At 37.5% G+C, this 12,850-nt stretch overlaps 1 protein-coding gene across 2 annotated transcripts in view; it reads left to right on the forward strand.

Moving 5' to 3' along the window:
- The window catches only part of NRG3 (neuregulin 3), an 896,691-nt gene that overhangs the window by 874,074 nt on the left and 9,767 nt on the right, over positions 1-12,850 (forward strand). For both annotated transcript variants that reach the window (XR_005294219.2, XM_038411630.2), the window contains exon 8: positions 6,035-6,205. Coding sequence is in view for 1 of the 2 variants with exons in the window: in XM_038411630.2 (XP_038267558.1) it covers positions 6,035-6,205 (171 nt within the window). In the remaining variant the exon portion in view is untranslated. The remainder of the gene's footprint in view (positions 1-6,034; positions 6,206-12,850) is intronic.

The following is a 12,850-nucleotide window of genomic DNA, read 5'->3' on the forward strand; positions in this document are numbered from 1 at the left end:
AAAGATAGCAGGAGATAGAGTCTTAGAAAAGTTTCCTGATGTATTTTGGACCAGATGGAATATTCTATCTAGCTACATACATTCAGTCCAGATACTAAAATAGTTTGATTCCCTCCTTTTTGAGGGAAAGACAAAAGACATAGTTCTGATTTATTATTTGCTCTCTAGCAGATTTCTGTGCAAATGTGTTTGTGCACATGTTTTTGTATATTTATAGTTGTCTGTGTTCGCACAATAAAAGCTTCTCATGGCTATGTTAGGAGACTTACCATTAGCACTATTGACGAAAAAGAGTTTTGACCTATAATTCAGTAGAGTTTAAGCTTTATGGATGTGCAAAATGTATTATATTGGTGGAGGTGTTTTTAGGACTCTTAGCAAGTTGTCACTGAACTGTTGTCAGTACCTAAAGAAATCAAGTGATGTACACATAAGTCTGCAACTTCTAGCCTGACCTACAGCAACAATTGGGCAGCTAATGTAAATAATTTTCTGCAAATATTTGATGGAATTTGTTAATGAATTTGCTTTTCCTGTGTTCACATTCATTTTTTGTGTACATCCCATAAAGACTTGATCAATCAACTTTTACTAGCAAAAATGTTCTAGGAAAGAAAATTTCACATGCACATTTGAAAACATTCCCAGAAACAAAATGTTAATTTTCATATGTAGGTCTTCACATGGAAAATCCTGCATTCTCACTCAGTCAGAGAAGAGAAAAAATACTATGTAACTTATGAGATCCCTCACTACTAAGTGAGACAGCCTCCATTTCAAATATCTGAGATCAGTTTGGAGAATAAAATATTCCACAAAGAGCTAAAAAAAGAATAACAAATTTGTGGACAAAGTAATATGCTTCTGGATATTCCACAGGCAGTAAAAGTAGAGGTTTCAGTCCACGGTGTATTATTCAGTCAGCTGCACCTTTTCAGACTCCCTCCTCTGAATCCAAGCACAAATTGTTGATTGTTTTATGGTGTTGTAAGGTGAATAAATTTTCACAAAGAAGGAGGCTGAGATCATAAAACTCATTTCTCAGAGAATATATTTCAAGAGCTAACCAGTCTTTAGAATCAAAAGTATAGTACTTCAATCCACACAACACTCTTTTAAAAAAATGTTTCTCTAGAGTTCTAAACAGCTGAGGAAAAATACATTTAAAGAGGTCATTGAAAACCCCCACACTATCACAACAATTTATTGATCTTTCGAATTAAAAAGTTAAAACTGTGGCAGAGTCTGGGATGGAGAACAATATAAGATATTTGTGAAGAACGGGGACAGAGTTCTTCAAGAGAAAATAAGACAGATGACTTTAGGAGAAAGTTTTATTTTAGGGAGAAAAAGTTGATTTGGTGGTAGAGCATATGGGGAGTCTGTCCAAGATACTTAGTCCAGGTGGGAACTGCTTAGGCAGGAAGTGCCCTAGCAACAAATAAAGACCACTTTTTGTACAAAATGAAGCTCACTTTTAATGCAAGTACTGTGAAAGGAAGAACAAACACATCAACAGTTGACTGGATTGCAAAAGAGACTGGGTTTAGTCAAAGGTAACCCTTTTTACAAATATATGAACACACAAAAACTATATTAAAGTATAAGAACACAAGAATAACCATACTGGGTCAGATCAATGATCCATCTAGCCCAGTATTCGGTCTTCCAACCGTGGCCGGTGCCAGATACTTGAGAGGGAATGAACGGCCCTGTTATCCAGTCCCAGCTTCTGACTGTCAGAGGATTAGGGACACCTGGAACAAGGGGTTTGCATTTCTGACCATCTTGGCTAATAGCCATTGATGGACCTATTCTCCATGAATTTATGTAATTCTTTTTCAAAACCAGTTATAATTTTGGCCTTCGCAATATTCCTGGATAATAAGGTTCCACAGGTTGACTGTGCATTGTGTGAAGTAGTACTTCCTTCTGTTTGTTTTAAACCTGCTGCCTATTAATTTCATTGGGTGTCCCCTGGTTCTTCCTGTGATGGCCCCTCCATGGGTGCAACCTGGAACTGGGGTATCACTGAGCCCTCTGTCTCAGAAGACTGGGATCCCTCTAACACTGTTTTGCCTTGATAAGCTGCAGACCGCTGCCAGTCCTGCACTCACACAAAACTTTATGGAGGCAGGGACACACCCAGCTGCAGTCACATGAAGGCTCCTCCACAGCCTAGGACCCAGAGTGTACTGTCTTGCCATGGTAAAAAGCCTGACCAATATAAGTTTATTACTGAGTCCGCCCATCCCTCAAAGTGGAGAAGACAGTGCACCAGTTTTTGTTCCTGAGCAGATTCCCCAATTCTAGCAAAACACACTACAGAAAGATAGATTTTAAGTGATTATAAGTAGTGAGCCTACAGATCAAAGCAGATTACCTAAGAAATAAACAAAAACACAATCTGTGCTTTATAAACTAGATTTGAATCAAGCAGTGCCTCAGCCTGTTAGCTATTATAAGCAGGTTACTGCTTTTGCATACACAGGCAGGAATTCTTCTGTCTTGCCTGGTACCCCTCTTCCCCCAATTCAGTCTTTGTTTCTCAGGTGTTGTAGGGGGAGTAAGGCCAACTGATGATGTCACTTCTCCTTTTATATCTTCTTCCAGCTTGCTGGAAAATCTTTTGCTGTGACATGAATCAAACAGTCTCCATTGGGTACATGCTATCTCTGAGAGATTTCCATTGCACACAGTTCCTGGGGTAATCCTTGTGAGTGTTTTGTATTCTCCTCAATGAGCCATCAACATTGTTTGGTCTTTTTAGTATTGTACCTGAAAGGCTGCTTGTGGGTGTTCCCAACCTCACAACATGTTTCAGTGGCACATATATAGCAAAACTTCATAACTTCCTATACAATGATAGCATAGAAGATTAACAAGATATTAATGTTCAACAGATTAAGACTTTTAAAATTATATCTTACAAGGCATACTTTGTACAAGATGCATTATAATTATATCATAACCATATCATAATCATAGCACTATAGTGACTATGGTGTGCAGAGTGTCACATTTGTGTTATGGGAAGGGAATGAATCACACTTTCTTATGCACTTTCTCCATCTCTATCCTATCCCCCTTTAGTCTCTTTTCTAAGATGAACAGTCCCAGTCTTTTTAATCTCTCCTCCTATGGAAGCTGTTCCATACCCCTAATCATTTTTGTTGCCTTTCTCTGTACCGTTTCCAATTCTTGTATACTTTTTTTGAGATGGGTGACTGCATGCAGTATTCAAGGTGTGGGCTTATCATTGATTTATATAGTGGCATTATGATATTTCCTGACTTATTTTTTACCCCTTTTCTAATGGTTGCCAATATTCTATTAGATCTTTTAACTGCTATTACACATTGAGCAGCTGTTTTCAGGGAACTATCCACAATGACTTCAAGATCTCTTTCTTGAGTTGTGGACAGCTGGTTTAGACTCCATCACTGTGCATGTATAGCAGGTATTATGTTTGCCAATGTGCATTGTTTGCATTTATCAACACTGAATTTCATGTGCCATTTTCTTGCCCAGTCACTAACTTTTCTGAGATTCCTTTATAACTTTTGCAGACATCTTTGGACTTAACTAAGTTGAGTAACTTTTTTATTGTAAGTAAATAATAATTTGCCACCTCATTTTTTACCCCTTTTTCAGATAATTTATGAACATGTTGAACAGCACAGGTCCCAATACAGATCCTTGGAGGACCACTCTGTTTACCTCTCTGCACTGTGAAAATTGACCATTTATTCCTACCCTTTGTTTCCTAGCTTTTAACCAGTTACTGATCCATGAGAGACTTCCGTCTTATTCCATGACTGCTTCCTTTACTTAAAAGCCTTTGGTGAGGGATGTTGTCAAAGACTTTCTGAAAATCCAAGTACACTATATCTTCTAGATCACTCATATACACATGCTTGTTGATTCCATCAAAGAATGCTAATAGGTTGGTGAGGCATGATTTATCTTTACAAAAAACATGTTTAGTCTTCTCCAACATATTGTATTCATGGTCTGGTTCTGACATTAGGTTTACTGGTCTATAATTGTGAGGATTGTCTTTGGAGCTTTTTTTAAAAAATTGACATTATGTTAGCTATCCTCCAAACATCTGATAGAGAGGCCAACTAAAATGATAGGATATGTACCAAAGTCAGTAATTCTGCAATTTCATATTCCTTCAGAACTCTTGAGTGAATGCAATCTAATCTTAGTGACTTATGACCATTTAATTTATCAATTTGTTCCAAGACCACCTCTAATGACACCTCAATCTGCAAAAGTTCCTTAGATTTGTCACCTAAAAAAATGGATTGGGTGAGGGAATCTCCCTCCAATACTCTGCAGTAAAGACTGATGCAATTAACACGTACAGCTTCTCTGCAGTGGGCTTGTCTTCCTTATGTGCTCCTTTATCACATTGATTGTTCAGTGTCCCCACTGATTGTTTGCAGGATTCCTGCTTCTGAAGTATTTTTAAAAAAATACTGTTAATTTTTGTGCCTTTTATTAGTTGGTCTTCATAATTTTTTTTGGCCTGCCTAATTATACTTTTATACTTGACTTGCCAGAGTTTTTGCTCCTTTCTATTTTTCTCAGGAGAATTTTCCAATTCCTAAAGAATGCTTTTTTACCTCTTACTGCTTCTTTTACTTATCTGTTTAGCCATGGTGGCATTTTTGGTCTTCTTGCTGCTGCTGCTGTTTCTTCTTGTTTATTTAGTTAATTTATTTATTTAGGATATATATTTAGTTATGATTTTTAAAAAATTTCATGCAGCTTGCAAGCATTTCACTTTTGTTCATTTTAATTTCTATTTAATTACCTTTCTCATTTTTGTGTAGTTTGCCTTTTTGAAGTTAAATGCTACTGTGGTGGGTTTCTTTGGTATTTCCCCCTCTACAAGGATGTTAAATTTAATTACATTATTGTTGCTCGTGGGTTCCAAGACTAGGTGCTCCAAGAAGCATTTGTTAATGCTAGAAATTTTATCTTTGCATCCCATCCTGAGGTGACATATACCAAGTCAATATTGTGATAGTTGAAATCCCCCATTATTATTGGGTTTTCTGTAGCCTCTCTAATCTCCTTGAGCCTTTCGCAATCACCGTCACCATCCTGTTCAGGTGGTTGGTAGTACATTTCTATTGCTATACTGTTATTATTCAAGCATGGAATTTCTACCAATAGAGATTCTTTGGTACTGTTTGATTCATTTAAGATTTTTACTATGTTTGACTCTATGCTTTATCATTAAGATTATGCCACAGACTAATAGATAATAAAAGAAAGGCACAGATGACATACTGCAAAAGAAGAATAGCTGGAAAACAAACAAGTCAGTGATGCTATGCACCTTTGTAACCAGTTAATGTTAGAAATAGGTTATGATTCTGGCTTAATCGTGTGTTTCCTTACTTTTGCATTAGCAGCAACTGAATTCAATTCTAACATAAAATAACTTCATGTGGATTCCAGATCCCTTATGATTCCTGCAGTAAATGGAAACAATTCCTAGCTCCCTTAAAATATAAAAATAATTTTCAGAAGGTGGCACTTTTCTGAAATAGGTAAAACATATTTAAAAATTACTCAAATTTTGTGCAACCTTACCACAATAAAAAAGAAAGTACAACTGTTTGTTACTAAAAATGTACAGTGCAGGTTGATAAAGCTGTGGTAGGTGTACCTAAAACTTAAGGTCCAGATCCTCAGCTGTTGATCTGACCCTAAGTACAAGGATGATGATGATGATGGGGAATAGAAGGAATCTGACCAAATACAGGAGAATTCCCAGTGTACCTATCATTTATTTCTATTCTTCCAGGAGAGACTGACATTTAAACATGGAATAAACAGCCAAGTAAGAATTACAGCATTATATTTCCATGGAGAACTACTGCTGACATCACAAATGACCGCAGCAAAATTATAATACCGCAGTCCATGTATTATTAATTCTGTAATCTTTGCTTTATACATTTTTATGTTGGGGCTGTGGTAATTTTTACCGTACTCTCGTTCTTATCCCCAGAAGTCTCTCTTCATGCTGCAGCCCAGGACAAAGAAGTAGAATGCTACACAAGAATGCCTTTCGGAGGACTCCACCCTTACCTCGGGGTAGGTTCAATGGAATTACAGGACCAGCATATCAACAGCTAGAAGAGTCAAGGATCACAGATCAGGACACAATGCCTTGTCAAGGGTATGTAATAAAAACAACTGAAGCAAACAAGTGTATTATCAGCTGCAAAATAAAATAAATAAAAATCCCTTATCTTGCTAGTACTTCCTAGTTTTGAGACAATTATGCATCCAATGTATAATGTTAAAAGCAAAAATACATTTTCAACATATTGGTCTTTGAGGATATTATATTTTTATTTGGATGGCTGCTTATTATTTTAATCCCTTCAAAGACTGAAGAAAAAATGATCAGCACAGACTGTGTAAGTGATTGCCTGCTTGGCATCTTTTACAGATACTGTTATTCTCATTTACTGATATCATGATCTGCAATTCTAGTGAGTTGTACACAGCATTGTCTTCACCATTAGTACTGGACAAATATGGGAAAACAAATAGTGCAAAGCTCACATTTTGTTTACAATTACAAAATATGCTTCCTTAAATACATTTGAGGTAGACATAAGATGACCTTGTCAGTTGCCTTTGCCCTTTAAAATGCACAAAAAAAGTCGTGGAGTTATTTTTCTTTTTCAACTCATCTTCAGTAAAAGATACAGCAATTGAATGCAAGTGCCACTTACTCTTAAGCCTTGACTTTCAGAAGTGCAGCTTCCTTTGAAGTCAGTTGGTGTTGCAGCCGCTAAGCGCCTCTGAAAGCCAATCCCATATATTTAAATATTCCACAGTTTTCCAAAAGAGCCTCCAGATCGTATACAAATAAAATTCTTGTTGAATGAGGAGGAAATGTCTGTAATGGGTCTGGCACTTATTTCACATAAACTATTAGAAATCAAGATTAACTGCACTGAAATCAATGGAGTTATACTGATATAAAATGGGCATAAGTTAGAATAAAATCAGCCTCCAATATTTCTGAATTGACTATGTGCAACATCTGAAATAAATAAAATAAACTGAAGAGACAAGACGGGCTTGTGTATGTGTTTATAATTGTGAAGGTCAGAAGCAACTGTTGTGCCATTCTGCTTTGATCTCCTGGATAACACAGACCACAGGTGTTATATATGACATATATATATGTTTTATACAGTGCTTTTCACCCCCAAAGGATTCATGAACACTTGACAGACTGCATTATGTATATGTAGCACCATGGACTTACCTTTGGGTTGGAGGCTACCATCTTAGTGCCATATGGTATACTGCATAGCAGGAGGTGAAGATGATATTTTAAACATGGACACTTGGGCAAGCCACTGCTCTAATAAAAACCTGTATCAAATCTTTACTATCGCAGCAGATCGTAGAGAAACCTATTCTGAGCCACATTCAGATAATTGTATCACTAAGGGCTATTGAGAACAGTCAAACAGATTTATTTTAATTGTCTTTGGGTTTTATTATTTTAATTTATTTTTTACCTAAGTCATTACAATAATCTCTTTAAATTACTTAAGGGATTCATTGGTTAACAAATACAATATCCATTTTGAGGCAGTTTTATTGTACTTCTTTAAAGTATGGATTATTTAAGGAGAATCAGTTGCCATAATTTATCAGGGCTTTCAAAGAGTGTTTGACAAGGTTCCTCATCACAGTCTGCCAAAGAAATTAAGTTGTCATGGGGAATAGTATTGTCATGGTTCAAAAAAAAGGGGTCTAAAACAGGAAGCAAAGTGTAGGAATAAATAGTCAATTTTCATCATGACAAAAGTTTAACAGCAGGGTGCATTGAGGTTCCATACCAGTGAAGCTTCTATATATTTATTAGAGTCCTGTAAAGGGGAATGAGTAGTGAGGTAACAAAAGTTACAGATGACATAAAGTTATTTAGGTTAGTCAAGTTCAGAGATGACTGAGGGACTTCAGAAGGAATTAGCCAAGCTAGATGAATTGGCAACACAATGGCAGATAAAGTACAGTGATGATAAATGCAAAGTAATAAAATTGGTACTGTGGACAGCTCAGTGTGCTACTTGCTAGTCAAAAAAGCAAACATGAATGATGTTAGGATGCATAAGGAACAGGGTGGAGAATAATACAGAAATTATTATAAAGATAATATATAAATCAATGGTTGGGCCTCTTCTGGAATGTGCTAACTGTACTGGTCAACCCATCTCAAAATAATATTTCAGAATTAGAGAGGTTCAAAAGACAGATGATGAAATTGATTATGGGTATAGAAAATGTCTTATATGAAGAGACACTGAAAAGACTGTGCTTGCCTGCCTTAGAAAGAAGACAAATAAATGGGGGCATAATAGAAGTATGTAAAATAATGATAGTTTAGAGAAGGTAGGTTGGGAGATTCTGCTTTACCTGTCTCATTATTCAAAAATGAGGGGACATTCAATGAAATTAAAAGGTGTCAACTTCAAAAATGATTAAAAAATATGAGATTTTTTTTTCAAACAATGCATATTTAGACCATAGAATTCATTGCCATAAGGTGTTGCTGAGGCCAAGAATTTAGCAAGATTCAAAAAAGGGACTGGATAGTTAGATGGATAACACAGATATATAGACTTATAATAGTTAATGCTAACAACTTTGGAAGGATGTGAAATCACATGGTCCAGGATATAAACAAATCTCTGATTATGAGGATAAGATCTTCCTGGGGGAAGATTATCACACATCTGTCTACTGCAGGAAATCCTATACCTTCTCTGAAGCAGTTGGTGCTGTCCATTGCAGAGACGTGATACTGAACTAGATGGAACTCAGGTTTGATCTAATCTGGCAATTCCTATGTTTCTATAAAAAAAACTGAGATATGTGGGTGACATTAGCAGGTTTTTGTTATGTATTTTGATACTTTACTGTTTTCCATTTACTACTGTTGGGTACTGCATGTGAGTTTGAGAAAGTCTATGGGGAGCATTAATTTACCTCAGTAGCCTTTGGTTCAGGCCATGTACCAATAGTGTCTTTCTTCCAGTTGTTGTTTGGTGACTGTTGTCAGTAAATAACAACGCACCCCAAATTAGCAAAACATGAACAATGTGCCTTTAGTAGCGCTAGCATTTAAGTGCATGCACATGCTAGAATGCTAGGACAAAGCTTCCCGGATAAGCATAGCTAGACTCATGGACACAGTCACACAGATAGTCTTAGCCAAACAGTAGCCAAAATTTGCACTGGAAAATGACAGCAGGATGAAATCTTTTTATAGGCAGACGATTCTGAAATCCCATGGTGCAAGGTTCAGAAGGTTCAGTTACTGAAGGTCTGAACAGCAAAGTCCCAGACCTAAGGTTTCTCTTCTCTTGAGGTGATTTAATCCCAACCACATGAATATAAATACCACTGTCAGAGCAAATCACTGGGGCAGTCACAAAAAGCACAGATTGACAGAAGGAGGTTGTTTGGATAGTCTGCAGGAGATAAGCAGTGACTCTGAACCATGAACACACTGTTCAGTTTAGCAGGTAGAGCAGTAAGTTGTGTCCCCCCTTCACTGGGCTAAATAGTTTCTTGTTGAAGTAAATAAAGACAAATAGGTTTAAAGTTAAGGCTTTCATATTGACAGAGATCCAGATGCTTACACAACACACAGTCTAATTTCAAATAGTGCTGGGGTTCTCAAGATATGGTGGCCTTAAAAGGACAATTTAAGTACAGGTTGTTTATTGCATGATGAGAACAAAGCCCCCCAGACACTCAGAACAGACATTTTTCTGTTGAGCTGCACTGCAGCATCTTTGAAAAGCAACACCATGCTAAATCAGAAACTGCTTTTAGAGCAGGGCAAAGGCAAAAGGGGGCAGAGGGTCACACAATGCACAGTCCCCACCTCAAATAAATAGATTTCTGATATGAGTCAGTAGCACGTCAATCTCATTATAAATCTCTCTGAGCATTCAAATTTTGTTACAAATTAATGAAAATGCATCACTAGATTTTGGGAGATCCAGCCCTCATTTAAGACAAATTCGTATCCTTAGCAGGGCAAGAGTAACTAGGAGACCAAAAAAAAAAGTGCACTAGTAGAAGTAATTGTCTTAGAAGGCTGTACCATTTTTAAAAGGTTACAGTACATGAATTACTCTGCCTTCCACCAGTTAAATAACTTTAGAGCCACCTCGCTGTATTAATTATTTTATTTGCTCCATGCAATACCTCAAACAAAAAGTCAGGTGAATCTGACCAACTCTGATCCCTGTGAGTTCATGTCACCTCTATCTCTGGGCATCCTCAGGCAACAAAAGGCTTTTCTTTTACTGAGGGCTATCAACCTGAAAGAAATAAGGAAATCCATAATCACCCAGATGTACATATGAACAACTGAAATTCCAGTAAAGTAGCATTTAATGACCATTCTCATAAGGACAAATTCAAAAGTTGTGACTAAGCATAAATGTTTGATGGACTCCAAAGGGCGATCGATTTTCTGGTTTGAGGCACTACAAATAATGGTACAAATAGTACTAATGACAGTCTGTCTCTTTTCAGAGTAGCAGCCGTGTTAGTCTGTATTCGCAACAAGAAAAGGAGTACTTGTAGCACCTTAGAGACTAACAAATTTATTTGAGCATAAGCTTTCGTGAGCTACACGCATCCGACTAAGTGAGCTGTAGCTCACGAAAGCTTATGCTCAAATAAATTTGTTAGTCTCTAAGGTGCCACAAGTACTCCTAGTCTGTCTCTTGTTGCCCAACTTAATAAGAATACATCCTTATGTCCTCTGTGGTGTAGGGAAGAAATGTCAATGCATTTTGATAAAAATAATCTAGCAATGCATTAAACAAAGTCTTCATTTCAAGGCAGGTTTCAGAGTGGTAGCCGTGTTAGTCTGTATCAGCAAAAACAACGAGGAGTTGTTGTGGCACCTTAGAGACTAACAAATTTATTTGGGCATAAGCTTTCATGGGCAGGAACCCACGAAAGCTTATGCCCAAATAAATTTGTCTCTACAGTGCCACAAGGCCTCCTCGTTATTTCAAAGCAGGTGTCCTTTCAACTTTGTAATCCCAAAGATAATTTCTTTATTACTCCTCCTTCCTTTCCTGTGCCCAAAATGTATGGTACAGTCTAGTCTTAAAGCACCAAAACAGATAAAACTGTAGGTCCCCCTTTGAAGCCCACCACTCTTTCTTAACCCTCTTCAGTTATTAGGTGAATTTCCTGTGACACTTTATGAATTCCTACCATATTCTCACTATTCCGTACAAATGTAGGGCCAGATTCTGATCTCCCTTACATGGTTGTAAGTCTGGAGTAACTCAGTGAAAAAAATGTTCTGATAATTTTTCACTGAAAATGTGGATGCAATTGATATGTTGTTGCTAAACTTTTTGATTTTGTCAAATCATTTTTGTCAGAAAATGCTGATTTGACAAAACCAAAGAACTTTGCAAGACATTTATTGATCAACTCTCTGTTAGAGCAACTTAGCTAGGGATGTGATGGATTCTCTGTCACTTGGCAACTTTTAATCAAGATTGGATGTCTTTTTAAAATATATGCTGTTGTCTAATTCATCCAGAAGTAAGTGGCCTTGACACAAAAATTAGTGGGTGAACTTCTATAGACTGTTTTATGTGAGAATTCAGACTGGAAAGATTATCACAGAGGGCTGCTCTGGCCTTAAAATCTCTTGAGTCAGTGGACAACTCCTTGGGTATCTTTCAGGCCATGGAGCTGAGGGGGCCACTTGGGCCATAGCTCGACCACTTTTTGTCTGAGTAGCAAAGGGTCACACCATAACTCACTCAAATTTGGCATGACCGCCCCTCTGTCATGACAGAAGAATGGCCAAGCCAAACCTGAGTGGTGCTCTACCATGTGAGCCTGGTCCCAATACCACTCACTCAAATTTGAAAGAAGTGGGAGTAGGAGCTTATGGACCAAGGGAATCAGGCTGCTGGGGGACAGGAGGAGGTAGCCCTGAGAGAGGAAGAGGAGGATCAGCAGTGGGGAGGCAAACCAACCCCCCCGCCCCTTTAAATGGTGCTCTGCAGCCTCTGGGGTCTCTGGCACATGTCTTACGACTGAGACCAGGTAAGAAAGACCAGATTTTCACTAGCACTGCTGTATGTGACACTTATTATTTAAGGCAGAGTCAGTTTACTATATATATATGTGTGTGATTCAAGTGTTGAATTCTATCATGAAACCCAGATACCATAGGAGTGAGTCCTAATAATTCCTTTTATTGTATAATCAGCTAGTACCAGCCTGTAAGGGTTCCTTCCCCACTCTCAACTCTAGGGTACAGCTGTGGGGACCTGCGTGAAAGACCCCCTACATTTATTCTTACCAGCTTAGTTAAAAAAAGTTAAAAACTTTCCCAAGGTACAAATGTTGCCTTGTCCTTGAACAGTATACTGCCATCACCAAGTGCTTTAAACAAAGAACAGGGAAAGAGACCACTTGGAGACGTCTTCCCCCAAAATATCCCCCAAGCCCTACACCCCGTTTCCTGGGGAAGGCTTGATAATAATCCTCACCAATTTGTACAAGTGAACACAGACCCAAACCCTTGGATCTTAAAAACAATGAAAAATCAATCAGGTTCTTAAAAGAAGAATTTTAATTAAAGAAAAGGTAAAAGAATCACCTCTGTAAAATCAGGATGGAAAATACAGGGTATTCAGATTCAAAACACAGAGGATCCCCCTCTGGGCAAAACCTTAAAGTTACAGAAAACAGAAATAAACCTCCCTCTTAACACAAGGAAAATTCACATAAAACA

Source organism: Dermochelys coriacea, chromosome 7 (genome assembly GCF_009764565.3).
Source record: "Dermochelys coriacea isolate rDerCor1 chromosome 7, rDerCor1.pri.v4, whole genome shotgun sequence".
In the NCBI taxonomy this organism is placed as follows: domain Eukaryota; kingdom Metazoa; phylum Chordata; order Testudines; family Dermochelyidae; genus Dermochelys; species Dermochelys coriacea.